Genomic DNA, 19,342 nt, shown 5'->3' on the forward strand with positions numbered 1-19,342 from the left:
GATATTGGAATTATAAGCGTGTGTTTGTATTAGTTCATTTTCACACTGCTATAGAGACATACCTGAGACTGAAAGATATTGGAATTATGAATATGTGGTTGTATTAGCCTGTTTTCACACTACTATAAAGATATACCTGAGACTGAGTAATTTATAAAGAAAAGAAGTTTAATTGACTCGCAGTTCTGCATGGCTGGGGAGGCCTCAGGAAACTTCAATCATGATGGAAGGTGAAGTGGGTACCTTCTTCACAAGAAAGCAGGAGAGAGCAAGTGTGAAGGAGGAACTGTCAAACACTTACAAAACCATCAGATCTAATGAGAACTCACTCAGTATCATGAGAACAGTTTGGGGAAACCTCCCCCATAATCCAGTCACCTCCCACCAGGGTCCCTCCCTCAACATGTGAGGAGATTATGGGAATTACTCAAGATAAGATTTGGGTGGGGACACAGAGCCAAACCATATTAGTGGTTTTTTGTTGTTGTTGTTTTCTAAATGAATGTATTCAGGTGCAGTATATCTTAAAGTTAAGCTACAAACATGTCATCTCAGTTGTTCATAGGAAATCTTTATTAATAGATACATATTTTATGATCCTATAACGATTATTTATATAAATGAGTTGTTGAGAAACTTTTGTTTGTTGCTTCTTATTTTAAAATTAATATATGCTCACTCAGTTTACATAGAAAAAGTATAAAGAATATTTTTAATGACTACATGATTCCATTATACAAATTTAATTTGTATTTTTCACTCCTTTTTGGTGCTATTAAAAATAATCTTATCATAAATATTTTAAAAAAGAAAGCTGTTTCATTCAGTATTCTGGTTTATTTCCTGAAGATAATTTTCCAAAAAATAGGAATAAAAAAATAAATTTCAGTATTTTGTGGTAATACTCTACATTATTAACATTGTCTGTATATACTGCAGAGTTAGATTTCAACATATTCTTTTACTGAATTGTAGGATCCTTTTAGGGATTTTATTGTACTTATAATTATTGGATTTGATCAATTCTAGATATAATCCTGTCAAACCTGGTTAATAAAAAGCAAAGTCGATTAAACTTTCTAAGCTTCAGTTACCTCTTCCTGTGAAATGGAGATTAGAATAAGTACAACACCTGGTTGTTATGAGGATTAAATGAGAAGAGGTATATAGAAACATCCAGTAGTATAGGCATTCAATACCTATTAGTCTTTTTCCTTGACATCCTGCAAATATAAAGTTAAGTTGTTTTATAAACTGTTAGCTATGAGCCAGACATTTTAATAAGCAAAATAACTTATTGGAATATTTTGTGGCAAAATAACTGCTTATTGGAATTATTTATTTGATTTTTAAAAATTCTTTGATCAGCTTATTTTGACTAACCTATCTCTGGATGAAAGGTTACTGTCACTATAGTTATATACGGTATGTCATCACTGTGATTTATCTTAACGATAAACTCTAAAGTCAATTTTTGTGTGTGTTTTGCTTTTTGTTTCAAGCAAATATGTTGGGGATGATATGTTGGTTATTGCTTGCTTCTAGGTTTTGGGAAACAAAAAATCTGTTTTGCTGCCTCATCTTTAATTTTTCTATTTGAGAGAGAGTTTTAGTGACTTATTGTTTATCTTACTTGAGATTTGTTTTGTTTGATGAATCAGAGGAGACAAACCTAGCTTTTTCTCTTAGTGGGCTATTTTAGTTGTTTAGTGCTTATATTTTTCTGTCTGACAATTTTGTATACATTATTAATTTTAAAATATTAAAACATATTTCACCAAATACTAGATTAATTGCCTCCCATTTGTAGCACTCAGGGATATATACTTATTAGTTTTGCAGAAATCTCCATTTTGCTTCCAGTTTTGATAAATATAAAAAGCTTAACTATTTCTGTCATGCTTAACTTATAATAAGCACATTTAATGATAATGCTCAGGAGGGATTTTTGGTCATTAAAAGTTAGTGTAATGTAGGAAACATTGGTGCTGTGAGGCAAAAGCCTTAACATCATACTGAAAATATAGATTGTTAGAATACTTCTGCTGAATGCTAAGTAATATAGTTTTTTAAAAAAATAGTCAGAATGTATTTATTCTTATAAATTCTGTTCTCTTGCTCTGAAAATATGTTTGATTTAACTTTTCCTTTCTATTTTTTCTTTCTTTTTTTTTTTTGGACTAGAAATTTTAGTTTACTTTCATTTGGAGAGGAAGCTGAGGAAGAAGAGGAGGAAGTAAATCGAGTTAGTCAGGTAATCTGTAATTTGCCCTTTGTTCTAACTTATAAAAGAGATTAAGGTCTACTCATTATTGTATCTCCTGCTATATATTGTATCTCCAGCACGTTTTACATGGGACAGGCTCAGTGTTCTTTGAATTTGTAAATTGATTTGTGGTCAGCAATATTTGCAACTTTTGAGATTATTTCTCTACATAAATTTGTAGTGTTTATTTATTTTTAATGTTGGCATTTAAAAAAAATCAGTTTGAATTAGACTTGTAGTTTTTTGAATGGTTGAACTTTATGATTCAGATCCTAACTCCTATTTGTTCAGTTGGTGTGATAGATGATAATGATTATTGTCATTACTGTTATAAACAATCATAGACCAAAACTCCTATATTCATTTTAATGTTATTTATGTCTATTTTGTTTATTTTATTCTTATCACAGCCCTTTGAGATGGATGATATTATTATCCTCATTTTATGAATAAATTCAGCTGTAGTTTATAATTTACTCAAAGTCATATGACCAATTAATAGCTATGGCTGGGAATTGAACCCAGGTCTTTGTAACTATTAAATCTATGTTCTTGAATTATGCAGTGCCTTCTGGCCTTTTTATTGTGCCAGTCCTTCCCGTAGGTCTTTACATGTGGTTTTCTTCAATATTGCTTGCATCGTAATACTCATTACTGAAACACAGTGTCTTGCCCTTGTTTAGAGCAGTAATTCTGGTATATATACTACAAGAACATTATCTTCAAAGCTTTCTAGTCCTAAAGATTCTGATATGCCTTTCTTTTTTGAAAATTAGTGAATGCTGAGACCTAAAGGGTTAGGTTCATAGTCTTTATTATTGTAATGAAAACTTTATAACCTATTAGTTTTAATTGTTTAATGTAATTATCTATTTCTAACCAACTCTAACAATAACATTGAATTAAAAGCACATTATTATTATTCTTGTTTTTACTTCTTTATCTATATGTTACCTTATTAGTGAGCATGGTTTTTGTAGGCTAATGCTGGACGTTTAGTAAACACTCTACTTAATACCCCTGGCATTAAAATATAATTAAAATGGGCATGTATATGAAATATTTTGCTCATAATTTTTTCTTGTTTTTTACTATATCCTTGAGTGATCTGTTTGATGCCATGGGTTCAGTTTCCACTTAACTGTACACCAACATTCTAAACTCCAGGAGATAAGGCTGAATATTTCTTCTGGGCTCTTATCCCTTGTTCAGAGTTGTTTTAGGAAATGTCTCTACTTTAGATGTCAAAACTAAATTCATTTTTTTTTACAAAAACTTCATTTCCCAATTTTTTCTTTTTTTGAGACGGAGTCTCGCTCTGTCGCCTAGGCTGGAGTACAGTGGCACAATCTCAGCTCAGTGCAACCTCCACCTTCCGGATTCAAGCAATTCTCCTGCCTCAGCCTCCTGAGTAGCTGGGATTACAGGCACGCGCCACCATGCCCAGCTAATTCTTGTATTTTTGGTAGAGACAGGGTTTCACCATGTTGGTCAGGCTGGTCTCGAACTCCTGACCTCGTGATCCACCTGCATTGGCCTCCCAAAGTGCTGGGATTACAGGCATAAGCCACCATGTCCGGCCCATTTCCCAGGTTTTTAATGTCACCACTCTGTCACCTCAATATCTGAAGAGTCATCTTGTTTAGATGTCAGTGCTCTAGTCTTGCATTGTTCATGATTCAAATTTATGCCTCATCAGAATGATTTACTGTGTGTCATAATTCTGTGGATATATTTGTGAATGAACAAAATCACAAATGTTAGATCTGGAAACTGCCAGGGTTCCTTTTCATTGATGTTTTCATTGATGTTTTCTAAAGATGTCAAGTCTTCTTGCATACTCATACCTTCCTCACAGTTCCCCCACCCCTGTTTTTCCTTTTGCCTGCAGTGTGCTCTCTCCTTTATTTGCCTACTTTTTGTTTTTTCTTTAAGATTTAACTCTACTATCACCTTCTACTTCTACCTCCCCCTGCCACTGAATTCCCACCCAGGCTAGGCTAGGTACTTCTTTCCATGATAATCTGTCTGTGGCCATCAAAGCATTTATGATACTGCATTACAATAATTTATTTTCTTATCTGCTAATTGTACTATTTATTTTATGTAATCCTTTTAACAACCATGCAATATAGACATTATTTTTCTTATTTTGTAGAATAAAGAAAGTGAAACTTAGCGGGGGTTAAATCACTCGTCCAAGATCATACAAGTAAGAGGTGGTGAAATCAGAATTCTGAACTGAGGGTTTTTTTTTTAAGCTGGCTAAGTCTCTCATATGACTGTGAATGCTATAGAAGCTGTCTCCCTCAAGCCCAAGACATCTCAAAGCTGCCTTCTACCCCAGAATGCTACGCTGCTAGTGAAATTTTTACCAGTGAAAAAAATTTTGCTGGTAGCGTAGCATTCTGGGGTAGAAGGCAGCTGGGGAAGGCAGTTGGCCCATTGTCCTTCCCTAAATCCCATAGGTTCCTGGATAGTAGTTTGAGCAGCCTTGGAGAGCAAGGGTAGGAGACAGGAGTTTTTCTGTCAGTTTTTTTGTTGAAATTAAACTTCTAGTCTAAAGTAAGTTTTGTTCACAATTATTTTGAGATTATTAGGAAATTAGTTTGAATTTTTTCTCTTTGTAACGGCAGATGTGTTAAATGTTCAAAGTGTATCTTTTGTCTGCTTTCTACTATACAAAGTAGAAAAACGATATGTTTAAATTATATTAAATATTGTGGACTTATACTACAAAAGCAATTTGTGTTTCAGATTGAAATGTACAAGGATACCATCAAAGATAGTGCTGTCTTGCTCTTTATTTTCTTTCCTAAACCTGAAAAACATTTTAAACACTTTTAGAAGGACTGAGTAAAATCTGTTCTCTCTGCCAAGAAAATTACAACCCAAATACAGTTCATTATCACATGAGTATTATTTTCCTAGTATTGTGCCATCATAATTTTCTCATCTGGCTCTTTCATAAGGAGGTGCTTTGGAATAAAGTTATCATCAAATGCTTGTATCTGACTCTCACGTCTATATCTCTAGGCTGGTTTACTCTTCTTTTCTCCAGCTGCTTATTGCACACTAGTTTCTCAAGCCCTGGCCAAGTCTTAACTCACTGTCTTTTTCTTCTCATACTTCTTGTTTTGTGACTTTGTATTCCCTGGTGTCAGTATCTTCCAAAGGATAGATATCTTTCAGAGGAATTCAGTATCTTTCAGAGGAATTCATACCAGGGAAATGTAGGAAAGACTGCTTTAGCAAATCTGAATGACTTGCTGCTCTATATGTATGCCTCATCATTTCTGTTTTTTGTGCCTTCATTCATGTTCTTTTTCTCACCTGAAATGTCCCATTCCATCTCTGGCTATCAAAGTCATATTTGTTTTCAACACCTGAAATGCCATCTTTTCTAAATATCTTTTCCAGCTTTTAAATTTTTTTTTCTTTTTCTTACCCAACCTTTGCCTTTCTTATGACACTTTACATTTTCCTTTTAAACACATCTTTTTCGCTTTATTACAGAAGAAGCATATGACTATGTTTGCATTGTACACTAGTCCAACATTATACCCTTTACTTTATGACGTATTAATTGTATAGAGTCCTGAGCTGTGAGCTCATTACAGATAGAGTCTGTGCCGCTTTTGAGTGGCAGTGTATTAGAGTAGAAATAACATGGATTTGGGATCATACACATTCCTATTAAAACTTTAATTTCCCTTGATACCCTGTGAGCTTTGATAACTTAGTCTCTCTGAGCCTCAGTTTTCCTTTCTGTAACATGAAAACGATATGTCCCACTTACTGTTGTAAGGATATAGATAGTTTTAATTTTGATTTATTTTATTGAAAAATGTCTTTGAAAAAGTCAAATGCCTTAAAATAGAACTTAAAATAGTTCTCTGAGATTAAAATACCAATTATAAGATATGTAATATATAGTATATAATATATAGTATATATATGGTATATATATATTATATGGTATATATATGGTATATATATATATTATATATATAATATATATATGGTATATATATATTATATATACCATATATCTTATAATTGGTAGTTTAATCCCAGAGAACTACAAAATATGAAATTCTCTAATGTGATCATAACTGTTATGTAGAATCTCATGCCCTTATGCCCAATCAAGAGCGCTGTTGATAACTTCATTATCAGCTCAGCTTTTTTGGGTAAGAAGCCATAATCTTGACACAATTGGCTACTGCCCTTCCTGAGCACTCCCATAGAGTCCTAGATAGTGGCTTGTGCAGCCTAGACTCAGCCTCCTAGATAGTGGCTTGTGCAGCCAGCTCATTATTACCTACCAAGAACCCCATTTTTCACATGCAATTGGATCTTGGCACACTGAAGAATCTCTAGCCTACAGAATTTAACTTTTTTGTTTGCTTTATGTAATGGACAAGGAGGTAAGTTTAGTTGGAGAAAATAGAGTAACAAGAACAATACTGTTGAAATTTACAGGCTTAGAGAAAGGGAAATTGTTTTTGAGGACATCATATAAATTCTGGAGAGAATCCAAGTAGAAGTGTATTTTTGTTTAATTTTGCTTATATACAGTTTTTTACACTACCAGCACTGTTCAGATTCCTTAGTAAGAAAAGAAAGAATGTTGGAAAACTGTGGCTAATAGAATATATTCCTGCAAAATTTAGCTTTACTATTTTTAAATATATGAAACGTCTGGAGCCAAAGCCAAATAAGTGTCTGTTTTAATGACTAAGAATAATTTGCAGTTTTGGTGGTTGCATAAAATTAAGTATTTCTAAAGGGCTTAAAAATAATTGTTTCATTCTTCATTTGCTTATCAAGTTTCTTTTTTCAGTGACTGCACAGTATTAATCTTTATTCCAGAACCTTTCTGCCCAATCACAAGTTAATAATTGGTAAAGTCTGAATTGAGGCTTTACTTTATGTGAAAGGAGAAATAAGATAGAGTCCTCTCTGGTTTATGGATTATCAGTGTGGGATTACAGACACCCCTTCACCCCACTCACTTATTCATGACAAGTGCCTCTCCCACATGGGTTAGCTTTCCTTCATTATTTATTTCAGTATCTTTCTACTACCTGATAAAATCTCTTAGAATCGTAGAATTTTATAGCTCAAAGGGATTTTGTCCAACTTCCTTTCTTTATAGATGAGGAAACTGAGCCTCTGGTTAAGTGACTTGCCAGACTGACTTCATTTCCTCTTTGATAGGATTGCATGATAAGGGGATGCCATAATAATCATATCTTGAGTTCAGAAAAGCACATTGTCAGACTCTCTCATGATATTCTTGTGGACAACATGAAGAAATGTGATCTGGGAGATAGTACAGTCAGATAGATTTATAGCTAATTGAATACTTCTGCCCAAAGGGTGCTTTGTTGTTAACCAGTGCCTATTTGAACTAGTAAGTTGAAATGTAATAGGAGTACATGTAAATTCCGTACTTGAGTTCAATACAATCAGCTTCAGGTATGACATAATGGCCTTTAAGTCCTAGCTGAATTACTAAGCGTAAGATCTCTAGAATAAGGAATTTAACATTCTCTTCATTGTTTAGATTATACTTGCAGCATTTTGTCCAGTTCTGAACATACTTAAGAAAGATCTTGGCAAACCAGATGCATCCAGAGGAAGGGAAGTTGGTGAGGAGAACGAGGATGATGCCAAAAACTGCCTCACATAGAGAATGCAGTGAGGAACTGGATATATTAATACTTTGGAGAAATAAAACTAAGTGAAAATATGATCCTAGACTTCAAATATTTGAAATATTTTTATCTGGAATATTGCTTCCTCATGTTGCTTTCTTAAACAATACTTTTATTCAAATGTCTGTATTGGTTTAAAATTTATTCATGAATCTTTACATATAACTTAAATACAAATGTCAGGAAATATTTTTCAAGTTAAAGCTTACAATCAAGACAACTAGTTTTTAATGTGGTAAGTTAAACAGGCCCATTTTAAAAGTATCTCAATAGCTAGATTTTTATACAGTAATCAATTGTGCGACATTCACAGTGACACACAAAGTATTTCTTTCCCTGCAAGACATTAACATTTTTACTTCAAATCCAGAGTTAGAGAAGGGCTTTTTCCTCACCCAGAAAAAGTTATCTTGATAGACAATTTCACCACTTTTGAGAATAAAGTTAAGGATGTTTTGTCCTATTCTAGTTTATTTTATGAAATTAAACTTTCCCAAAAAAAACTTGGGAGGTGGGCATGGCATGGAGAATGCTGCTAGGCTGTTTGCAAAGAGGAAGTCAGAAATGTTAAAAAGTGTAATTAGTAAAATGTTTCTGCCTCATCAAATTGTATTCAACTTTAATTTGCTTGTCTTTTTAGTTGCTTAGACTTAGCTAATTTTACAAAGGTACTAACATATTTTATTAATTTCATATTGCTGTTTTAACAAATTGTCATAAATTTAGTGGCTTTAAGCAAAACAAATTTAGTATCTTATATTTCTGAAGGTCAGAAGTCTGCAATAGGTTTCACTGGGCTAAATATCAGTTTGCAGGGCCTTCTTTCTGGAGACTCTGCAGAGAATCTAGTCTCTCGCCTTTTTCCACTTCTAGAGACGGCCTATATTCTTTGGCGTGCCCCTTCTTCTATCATCAAAGCCAGCAATAACTGGTAAAGTCTTTTCCATGCTGCATCACTCTAAAATTAACTCTATTGCCTCCCTCTTTCACTTGTAAGGACTCTTGTAATTACATCTGGACCCATCTTGATAATCCAGGATGATGTCCCCACCTCAGAATCTTTCATTTATATATGAAGTCTCTTTTGCCATGTAAGGTAATACATTCATAGGTTCTGAGGGATTAGGACATGGACATTGTAGGACCCATTATTCTGTCTAATGTATGTCTAAATGAACTTTTATATAGTATGCCTAATAATAGGCCTTATTTGTAGTTCTAGAAGGTAGAATTAGGCTTGGTTGAATGGTTGGAAAATACAGATTTTTTTTTTCTCTCCTATCAGAGAATTTCCTAATAATAGAAGCCATTTAAAAAGAAATGTGTTTGTGTGCATGTGTGTGTGTGTATTAATAAGCTCATTTGAGGTGTTGAGACATGGTTGACCAGTCAGCAGTGATGTCAAGGAGATTCCTGCATTGCATGGGAGAACAGATTGTGGCCTCTAAAATCCCTTTTTTAACTAATAAGTTTTCCTGCTTCTATGCCAAAGGTCTCAGAGTGTATTAGTCAGGGTTCTCCAGAGAAACAGAAGCATCCAATAGAATGTGTGTGAGAGAGAGAATGAGAATAAAATAGATCTGTTTATCTATTGATCTATCACTCTATCTCTTTATTTATAGGAATTGGCTCATGTAATTGTGGGAGCTGGCAATTCCAAAATATGTAGAGTAGGCCAGCAAGCTGGTGACTCAAGGAATAGTTGATAAGTTCAGAATACACAGGCTGGAAACTCAGGCAGGGTTTCTTTGTTAGAGTCTTGAGGCACAATTTTTTCTTCCTTGGGAAACCTCAGTTTTTGCTCTTAAGGCCATCAGCTGATTAGATGGGGCCCACCCATGTTTTGGAGGGTAATCTGCCTTCTCAAAGCCTACTAATTTAAATACTAATCCCATCTAAAATATATTTTCATAGCAACTCTAGACTGGTGTTTGACTAAACAGTTGGGCACCACTGCCTAGCCAAGTTGACTCATAAAATTAACTGTCCATACAGAGTTAGAGATTGAGCCCCAGACCATCCAGCTTCTTGGCCAATGTTGCTCCTGTGTACCTTCCTCCCTCCCTCTCTCCCTCCTTACCCTACCTCCTTTCTTCCCTCCCTCCCTCCTTCCCTCCCTGCCTTCCTCCTTTCCTCCCTCCCTTTCTCCCTTCCTTCTTTCTTCCTCCCTCCCTCCCTTCCTTCCTCACTCCCTTCCTCTCTTTCTCCCTTCCTTCCTTTCTTTCTTCTCTTTCTTTCCCTGTCTCCCCTGTCACTCTCCGCACTCCTCCTCTCTCCCTCTGCTCTTTTCTACCTGTACTCTATTTAGTTCCTACTATTTTGCTGCCTCTTTGTTCTTGGATATAAAGTGCCAGATAACTTATTTTTTCTATGACCCTCTGATTTTCATTTTTACATTTGTTTGCAGATAGTTTTGAATTTTCTGTGAAGCTCCTAACACTGAATTTACTAAGTATATCTAGTATTTCATTCATCAGCTAAACCTTTTAATTAGCCAACTTATTTTAAGCAATTTTAAAACATTTAAAAAGATCTTTGGTGTTTGTTCTTCCTTTAAATTCGTTGTTACCTGATGGTATAAGTAAGAACCTTAAAGTAGGTCATTCAGAAAGAATAGGCATTAAAGGGAAATGTCTGAATTCATTTTCATCCTCTTTAGGATTGTCTCCTAATTTCTTCAGTTCATCTCCAATTTGCTTTCTCTCCTTGCAGGATCCAGAGTCTACTGTAGCAGGAAGAGAGGCCTAAAAATTTGCCTTTTTCATATATTTTTATACTAATTCCATTTTAAAAGTTAATTAAAATTTTAATTGGTAATGATTATTAAAATTAAACACAGGTTCCTCCTATTGTCAGGTCTTATTTTAAGTTAGTGTAAAACAAGTTTTTTCCTTTTTCCTTTCAACTGTTTAAAGTAAGTTTTGGAAGTTAAGAACCTTCTTTAAAAAATTAATTAATTTTAAAATTAGCTAAATGGAGCTAATTAACATATGAATCACCTCACAGACTTACCATTTCTTATGGAGAGAAACATAAAATCTCTCAGTGATTTTCAAGAATACAGTATGAGAACTCATTTTTAAAATACATTAACAATGAACAGAGGTTCTTAGCCTTTTAGTCCACAGATCAGAAAATGATTTACACTAATAAATAGCAAAAGCAAGATTAGAATTCAGATCTCTAAGTAAGCTCTTGGTCCATTAATGAGCAATACTATTTCACTTCTTTGTGAATGTTAGTTTATATTATTAATTGTAAAGTAAATTGTTAATTCTCTATTATTATATATTCGACTACTTCTGAGGGTAGATGAAGATAATCTGATGGCCAGAGATGCAGGAAGAAGGAATTTTAAGGAAGAAAAGCATGAACAAAAGATGTTCAGGCTTTTATTCTTGTTTAAGTTATTTGATGTTCACTGTACACTTTTGCAGATAATCAATTCTCTTATGTGAAATAGGCAAGGCTGCTATTATTATTATTATTCCCATTTTGTGGGCAGTGTATCTGAGGTCTCATGAGATCACTGTGTTTCAACAAATGGTACATGTTTTGGACTAAACCCCATAGAATTCTGGAATATTAGATTTTGAAACTCATTTGGTCCAGCCATCATCTTTCTTCTTATCCTGTGTTCTTTCTACTACACCACCCTCTGTTTTGTGAATATTTTCCCCCATTTTTCATAGTTGGACAAGAATTACAAGTAATTAGATGACATTTTGCTTTTTCATCACTCCTTAGTTTAAGTACGTTTATGAAATTAGAAATATAGATTAATTGCATAATTCAGATTCTATGACTTTTTAAAACTACAAATAATATTTAGATGAACTGTTGGAGAAAGTTTATATTACGAAATTGCCCTATAAGCATGTTTTAATTGATTAAATCTATGGACAGCTCCATATTAATACAAAAATTTTAAAAATCTTTTTAAGAGCCTGTTTTTCAAATTAAAAGTGGTGAATGGAGCTTATGGGAAAGAAGTTTTTTCATCTCTCTGTATCTAACATTTAAACATTTTAGTTAACATATTTTGTTTCTTCTTTTTTTTGAGAGGGAGTCTTGCTCTGTTGCCCAGGCTGGAGTTCAGTAGCACAGTCTCAGCTCACTGCAACCTCTACCTCTCAGGTTCAAGCGATTCTCCTGCCTCAGCCTCCCAAGTAGCTGGGATTACTGGCGCCGGGCATATTTTGTAATAATGTTTTCAGAATAAAATTGTCTTCAAAATGTTTCAAAGCAGAAATTATTCTTTCTGTCAACTCTAATTTCTTACTATTCCCTTTTATATGATTAGTTGGAAGTTGGGGTGGTAAGCAGCTTCACACCTAAGATAAAAGGTAAGTTTGAGGTGTCTCACCCTGCAGTAGGGAAGTCTGTAGAACAGGGGATTACACCTGAAACCAGGCCAGTGTTCTGGGTTCATAGGGGCCTAGAGGAAAAGAAAAATTGATACATTTAGATTTTCGATATATAGGTACTGTTGTCAGACAGACCTGGATATAAACCCTAGATCCTCTATCACTGACTAGTTTTGTGCCCTCTAGAAAATTACTTAATCTCTTTAACTGTCTGTAAAATGGGGCTAATAATTCCCACCTCATATACTTTAATTTGGGGAGAGAAGAAGAGAGGAGTAGCAGGACTATTTGGAGCACAGTAACTAGCACAAAGAATATACTTAATACTTAATAGCAGCAGTAATTGTTTTATAATGCTACTTCTTATACCTTTTTATGTCTTGTTTCCCTTCTAAAATGTACATTTGTTGAAAACACGAACTTTGAAATTAAAGCATTTAATAAATATTTGTTCATTGATAAATGTTCTCATGCTCAAGAGGCTCTTCTACATATTTTTCTTATTATGTCATTGCTAGATTTTATGTAAATTTGTTAACTTGTCATTTAGGAATACTGTTTATTTCCTCACTCATGATTATATTGTACATTCTTTTCCAGAGCATGAAGGGCAAAAGCAAAAGTAGTCATGACTTGCTTAAGGATGATCCACATCTCAGTTCTGTTCCCGTTGTAGAAAGGTTAGTCAGTTGTTAGTATGATCCTAAGTTCTTAATTTTCTGGCTCAGATAATTTTCTTGCTGCTTTTGTGAGTAAACAATCGGTCCTCATAAGTCAAAAATTTTAAAGCCAGCCAAAAAAATAAAGCATTTGATAACACAGGTAGAGAACTTTAAGCACAATAGAGAGAAACAAACACTCTAGTCACTTTCACTCTTGCTTTCTACCTCTGTTAAATGAGTTACGTTTAAAATTGTTTAACCTTTACAAGTTAGGATTAGAAACTGTTTACTTTAACAGTTCAATGTTTAATTCAAGGTTGTTTTGCTAACTTTTTCTTTGAAGCATTTTTGTCTTAATTATATCATGAATGATCAAATTAGAGTTGAAGGTTTTTGTGAAGAAGTTATGAGTTTGGGGCCAGTCCACCAATTATAAATTCTCACATGCTTGAGGAGTTAATAGAAAGTTTTCTTGCTACCTTTGTTGCTTCTCTTTGAGAAGGGAAGCTGTCTTGGTGTTAGATGTAATTGCACAAGGTAAACTGGGCCAACATTTCAAGGTGGAATACAATGCTGTTGTACTGAGTTTAGCTCATTTTCAAAACTCATATTTTAAGACAATCTTAACATCCTTTTATTTGAAGGATTTGGGTTTTTTCAGCCAGAATACTTCAAGCCAATAGAATAAATTGTTTTCTGCCGACCATTGTTCATAAAAATAGCACTGTTGGTTGTTGTTCACTTTTTTCTTTCAAATTCTAGTGAACTCATATATTTGCTAATGAATCATACTTATTCCACTTATAAAAAAATGACTCTGAAGAATGTTTCCATCTGCTCTATAATGCCCTTCTTAAATTCCTATGTTGAAATAAGTTTTTGGAATATTATTCCCAGCAAACTATTCTAGATTTTTGGATTACAAAATAATTTTATTAGTTTTACCTTGAAACTAAAATTTGTTTTGCTTATTTTTTTTATAGTGAAAAAGGTGATGCCTCAGGAGATTCAGATGATGTAAGTATTTATTTTAGCAGAAATATAGTTTGAACAATTTATACAAAGTACATTTTTATAAAAAATTAATTTTTCTTAAAAAGTAATCTATATTACTTTTATAGTTATATATGTCAAATTTTGGAAAAATACAAAAAATAAAAATGATCTATTTAGGTGTTAGAATATTTCTTTACTCTAGGGGTGTGTGTGTGTGTGTGTGTGTGTGTGTGTGTGTGTGTGTGTATCTTCCTACAATATTAGAATCTTATATATGAATTTCTAGTCCATTTTTTTCTCTCCCTCACATAGCATTACATTAATACTCAAACTTCAGATGTTATAATTTTATTGTGTTATAAGTTTAAATGTTGGTGTGTAGGCATCCTACATGATATATAGGAAATGCTTGGATCAGTCATTTATAGTAGTATCCCCTTTTTATATACACATTTCAAAAGATTCTCATTCAAGACTGTGGTGACCTTTATTACTTGTAGTGGCTAATAAAGCTAATAAAACAGAAGGAAGATATTCCTTTGATACATAAGAGATCAAGTTTTCAAATTATGCATATGCCACTTTTTATATAAAAACTCATTGATCTGTTCATTATGTAATTCACTAGGAACTACATATAACTTTCCATGCATGAACACAGATTTATATATTATCACAGTCAAAAGAGAAGGCAATCTCTGGCTGTCAATAGTAGATAGGGGATGAATATCTGACCTTGTCAAGAAAACCTTCCTGGAAGAGATGATGCTGTTTATGTCTTATTTGAGAGTTAAGAGTTAGCTAAGTCAGAAAAGAAAGTGGTGAAGAGTGGAGTCCCTCTAGGACAGAGAACAATGTATGCTAAGGCATGGAAATAAGGAGAGATTATACCTAATTTAGAAAATACAAGCTGAGATTTAAAGTTTGAAGGAATCTGTCTGGTGAAGAGCAGGGAAAAAGAATGTTGAAGGTAAAGGGGACTGCCTATACAAAATGGTCTGAAGCAAGGGGAGTTTGGTGTGTTCTAAGAGCTGAAAGCTGGCCAGTATGAACAGGGTGTGGTGACAGGCCGGAGCTTCATTGCAGAGCTTCATAGGCAATGGTGAGAAGTTTGAATTTTTCTTAAAAGGAAGTGAGGAACAGTTGAAGGGTGTTTGTTAAAAAGAAGAATGCTGTGATCAATTTTGCATTCAGGAAGGTCACCATTGGCAATATAATAGAGGACACATTAGAGGAAAAGGACTGATGTCAAGGACAACCACTGGGAAGATAGGCATGAATCAAGCAAACAGCCTTTCCTGGGGTATCCCATACTTACATAGTTGGCTTAGAGAAGAACCAAGGGCTATTCCCACCTGTAGCAGATTCTTCAAGGGCTTATAATTCAAAGAAAACAAAATAAAAAATCAAACCTAGTTTAGAATGCAATAAGGAGATTCAGTGGACACAATAGATCTCTAGAAGTGAAAAGAGAAATTGAGTGCCTGGTAAATACTCATTTTCCATTTCTACAGGATGGAGAAGATGAAAGTGCAGAGCATGATGAATATATTGATGGTGTTGAAAAGAACCTGATGAGAGAAAGAATTGCCAAAAAATTAAAAAAGGACACAAGTACGAATGTTAAATCAGCTGGAGAGGGAGAAGTGGAGAAGAAATCAGTCAGCCGCAGGTGAGTCAGTTACTGTGCGAGGTATCAGTTTTTGTCTTTTTATATTTCACTTTAATTCAGATTGAATCCTCTCTTCAGCTAATTTTTAAAATACTATTTTCATAATGTTTGATAAATATAATAGTTTTACAAATTGGCCTGTTAGTGGGCCTAAAAGGAAACAGACCGAGCTTAAAGTAAATATAGCAATGATCCTATGAGTCCAATTCCATTGTATTTCTCTCTCATCCTTTTTAAGGAAGGCTCTGTAAGTTTATATGTATAAGGTAATAATATATTAGCTATATGTGTAATAATGTATTTGTTAAATACCGATGAAAACAGTAGATTAACTGTATAGAAAGAAAAGAGACCTCCTTAAATAATTTAAGTGAGTAAAATTTGTCAGGCTGATGAAGAAAATGTGTGGGCCTGAAAACATTCTTAAATATCTTTTCAAGTCTGATTTACCAAATACCATATGCCCATCCTAAGTTCAGTAGTATCATAAAATAAATTTCAGCAAATGATGAACAATTTACTGTCTGGTGATGAAAGTTTGTTAGATTTATGACTCAACATTTTATTCTCCTGAAATTCAACTTAATTGAAAAATTATCTCCTTTGTGATTCTATTTCAACTTTATAGTATACATTTTAAATAATATTGTTTTAAAAAACAATAGTATTTGTTTTCTTCAAATACTATTTGGGGATAAGATGAATGTAACTACATTTAAATAACATTCTTTTTCTCTATCATGTATCTTAACCACATGTAGAAAAACTTAAAAAGGATTTTCACACTGTCATCGAATAGCTCCCTCAATTTTTTTCTTTATGAAATCAAATAAAAATGATTCCCAGAAATTTCCACTAAAAGCAAAGCTTTTAACATTTAGAAATGGTACTTAAGGGTCATCTTAAATATCTTTTTTCCAGCAACGTTCACCTGACACTCAAGTAATCACCATTGAGTAATTGTATATACTAGATTATGTTGTATATACTATATATAGTAGCTAATATAGACTAAAGATTTTAGTGATCATATGCATGCTTCTAAATTCATAGAGTTGAAAACCTCTCATTAGGTCTGTAACTTTTAATTAAATTATGGATACATAATGTTTTATTCCATCATTCAAGGCGTGTGTTTTCCAATTTTGAAAATTAAGAATTTTTTTAAAGGTTAGGTTTATAATGTAACAAAACTATATTTAAAAATTTTAATAGATGAACCAACCAAACATTTATTTCTGTTATATTTAAGTGTTCCTTGAGCTCCCAACTCTGTCTTTTAGGCTTTAATAAATTTCAGATATTTGTATACCCTATAAGATAAATTATAATTTAGCGAAGCTAAATTTTGTATAAGAACTGAAGTTTATTTTTAATGTACCTTTCATAAGTATCTTTAAAATTTTGATTACCTGATATTTAGAAAAGTCAAAGTTTGCATTTTCCAAAATTGTGTTCACTCTTACATTAAAGTTTATTTTTAAAAGATTTCCTTGGCTGTAGTATGGACCTGATGAGCATACATGGCCTTGATAGCTAGATTTAGCAGTCTGATCTATCATGGGAATACTGGAGAGCCATTGAAGTTTTACAGGCAAATGATACATTGAGATAGTATTTAGTATGGAGAATGGGTTGATAGAAGAGTGTTTTGGGCTATTGTACAAAATACCATAGACTGGATGACTTAAAGAACAGACACTTAAAGCTTAGTTTTTATGGTAATTTCTTACGTAGGAACATATATATCATCCACTTACTCATGTTAGCAGTTTTTCTCTTTTTATAAATCAGTGTAATTTATAAAATTAAAGTGACATAATTTGTATATTCACTGTAGAGGAAAAAGCTATATTCAAGTGCATTGCAAGTCTACTAAGAAAAGTAAATTAAATAAGAAAACTAAGTCTCCAAAGGTGGCTTAAATATTTTAGGTAAACATGAGTATTGTGGACATTATTGGATTCTTTTAGGTAAAATAATTGGCGAAGTGTGCCTTTGTAAATGGTGCATACAGCACATATTTATAACTGTCCTGTTCCCCCACATTTTTAATATTCACATTCTCCACTTTCCCTCCTTCATCTTCTCTCTCCTACCTAAAAGAGAAATAAAAGAAAAATAAGATTAGGACAGAGGAGAAAGTAGAGAATTTCAAAGGGAAGAAACAGTATTTCTCTCTAGTATAGAAATTTCCATGATTGTCTCATGACCACATATTTTTTCAGTTCATAAAATTGCCAAAATCAGAGCCTGGCATAGTGGCTCATGCCTGTAATCCCAGCTGCTCAGCAGGCTGAGATGGGAGGATTGCTTGAGCCTAGGAGTTCTAGGCTGCAGTGACCTATGATCATGCCTGGGTGACAGAGCAAGACCCTGTCTCTAAAAAAATAAAAATAAATTTTAAAACATTTCCAAATCATTAGTACTTTCGGTTATTTGTGACAGCAAGTCTCTGGAGTTAACTTTATGGTTAAAGAAAACAACAACAACAAAACACAGGAAAGCTCCAAAAATACTGAAAATTATAATGTGGCAAAAAGGATAGTTATATTTAAAGGAAAGTCACTGCTCAGTTTGAATTATAATGGGTATAGCTGCCAGCCAGATAGGATATCAGCGTGAAATCATTATCTATTCAAAGATCAGTACTCTTGATGTATAACTTTTCACCTGGATGTGCTTGAAGTACTCTGTTATCCTTTTGTCATTTTTCCATTTAAGCAGTAGGATGAGAGACAAGACTAGCCTACCAGCTCTTTAAGCAAGGAGCCATTCAAAGTATAATTTTACTGAAAATTTGTGGTATTGCTTCTATTGGTAAGGAAACATCTGGAATCTGTTAAAGCTGTTTGTCACTTTGTATGTTAAACCTACATATGTGTTTATTGAGTGCTTAATATTTAAACTGGAGAATGATATTTAACAATTTAATTTTCAACAAGTTTACATACAGTAGGATCTTTTCCTAGTAATGTATTTTCAACAATGCCTCTAGTTGTTCATTTGAAAGAAGGACTCAGGCCAGGCGCGGTGGCTCATGCCTGTAATCCCAGCACTTTGGGAGGCCAAAGCGGGTGGATAACCTGAGGTTCAAGAGTTCGAGACCAGCCTGGCCAACATGGTGAAATACCATCTCTACTAAAAATACAAAAATTAGCTAGGCATGGTGGCGGGTGCCTCTAATCCCAGCTACTTGGGAGGCTGAGGCAGGAGAATTGCTTGAATCCAGGAGGCGAGGAGGTTGCAGTGAGCCGAAATCACACCATTGCACTCCAGCCTGGGTGACAAGAGCAAGACTCCATCTGAAAAAAAAAAGATAAAAGGACTCAGGGGAAATACAGATCCAAAATGCTTCCTAGCTTCTCTCCCTAGAGAATAGGCACCTTTACATCTATTCTAACTTCCTGGGATTTCTAATCCCTTGCCTCTACCCTTTTAAAAATGTACCAATCCCCACTTTCTTTCCAGCCTACCTTCTCTATTCCTATATCTTGACTACTGGATGCATCCCAGCAGAATCACACAGTTATATACAAGTTGGTATTGTTATGGATTTCTAGATTCCCCCCTTCTGTGTCTCCAGTGCTTCCTTATTATTCACTCTCCACCATGTTTACTTCACACTTCAAACTCTCAGCGGATCACCTGGCTGC

General features: G+C 33.8%; 1 protein-coding gene across 2 annotated transcripts in view; it reads left to right on the forward strand.

Annotated features, from left to right (window-relative positions):
- CWC27 (CWC27 spliceosome associated cyclophilin) overlaps positions 1 to 19,342 on the forward strand; it is a 261,252-nt gene that overhangs the window by 18,505 nt on the left and 223,405 nt on the right. For both annotated transcript variants that reach the window (XM_012462277.3, XM_064376014.1), the window contains exons 7-10: positions 2,185 to 2,254; positions 12,957 to 13,036; positions 14,002 to 14,035; positions 15,529 to 15,686. In XM_012462277.3, the coding sequence (XP_012317700.1) occupies positions 2,185 to 2,254; positions 12,957 to 13,036; positions 14,002 to 14,035; positions 15,529 to 15,686 (342 nt within the window). The remainder of the gene's footprint in view (positions 1 to 2,184; positions 2,255 to 12,956; positions 13,037 to 14,001; positions 14,036 to 15,528; positions 15,687 to 19,342) is intronic.

This window comes from Aotus nancymaae, unplaced genomic scaffold (assembly GCF_030222135.1).
Source record: "Aotus nancymaae isolate 86718 unplaced genomic scaffold, 86718_ANA_hifiasm-v0.15.2.pri h1tg000014l, whole genome shotgun sequence".
Lineage (NCBI taxonomy): Eukaryota > Metazoa > Chordata > Mammalia > Primates > Aotidae > Aotus > Aotus nancymaae.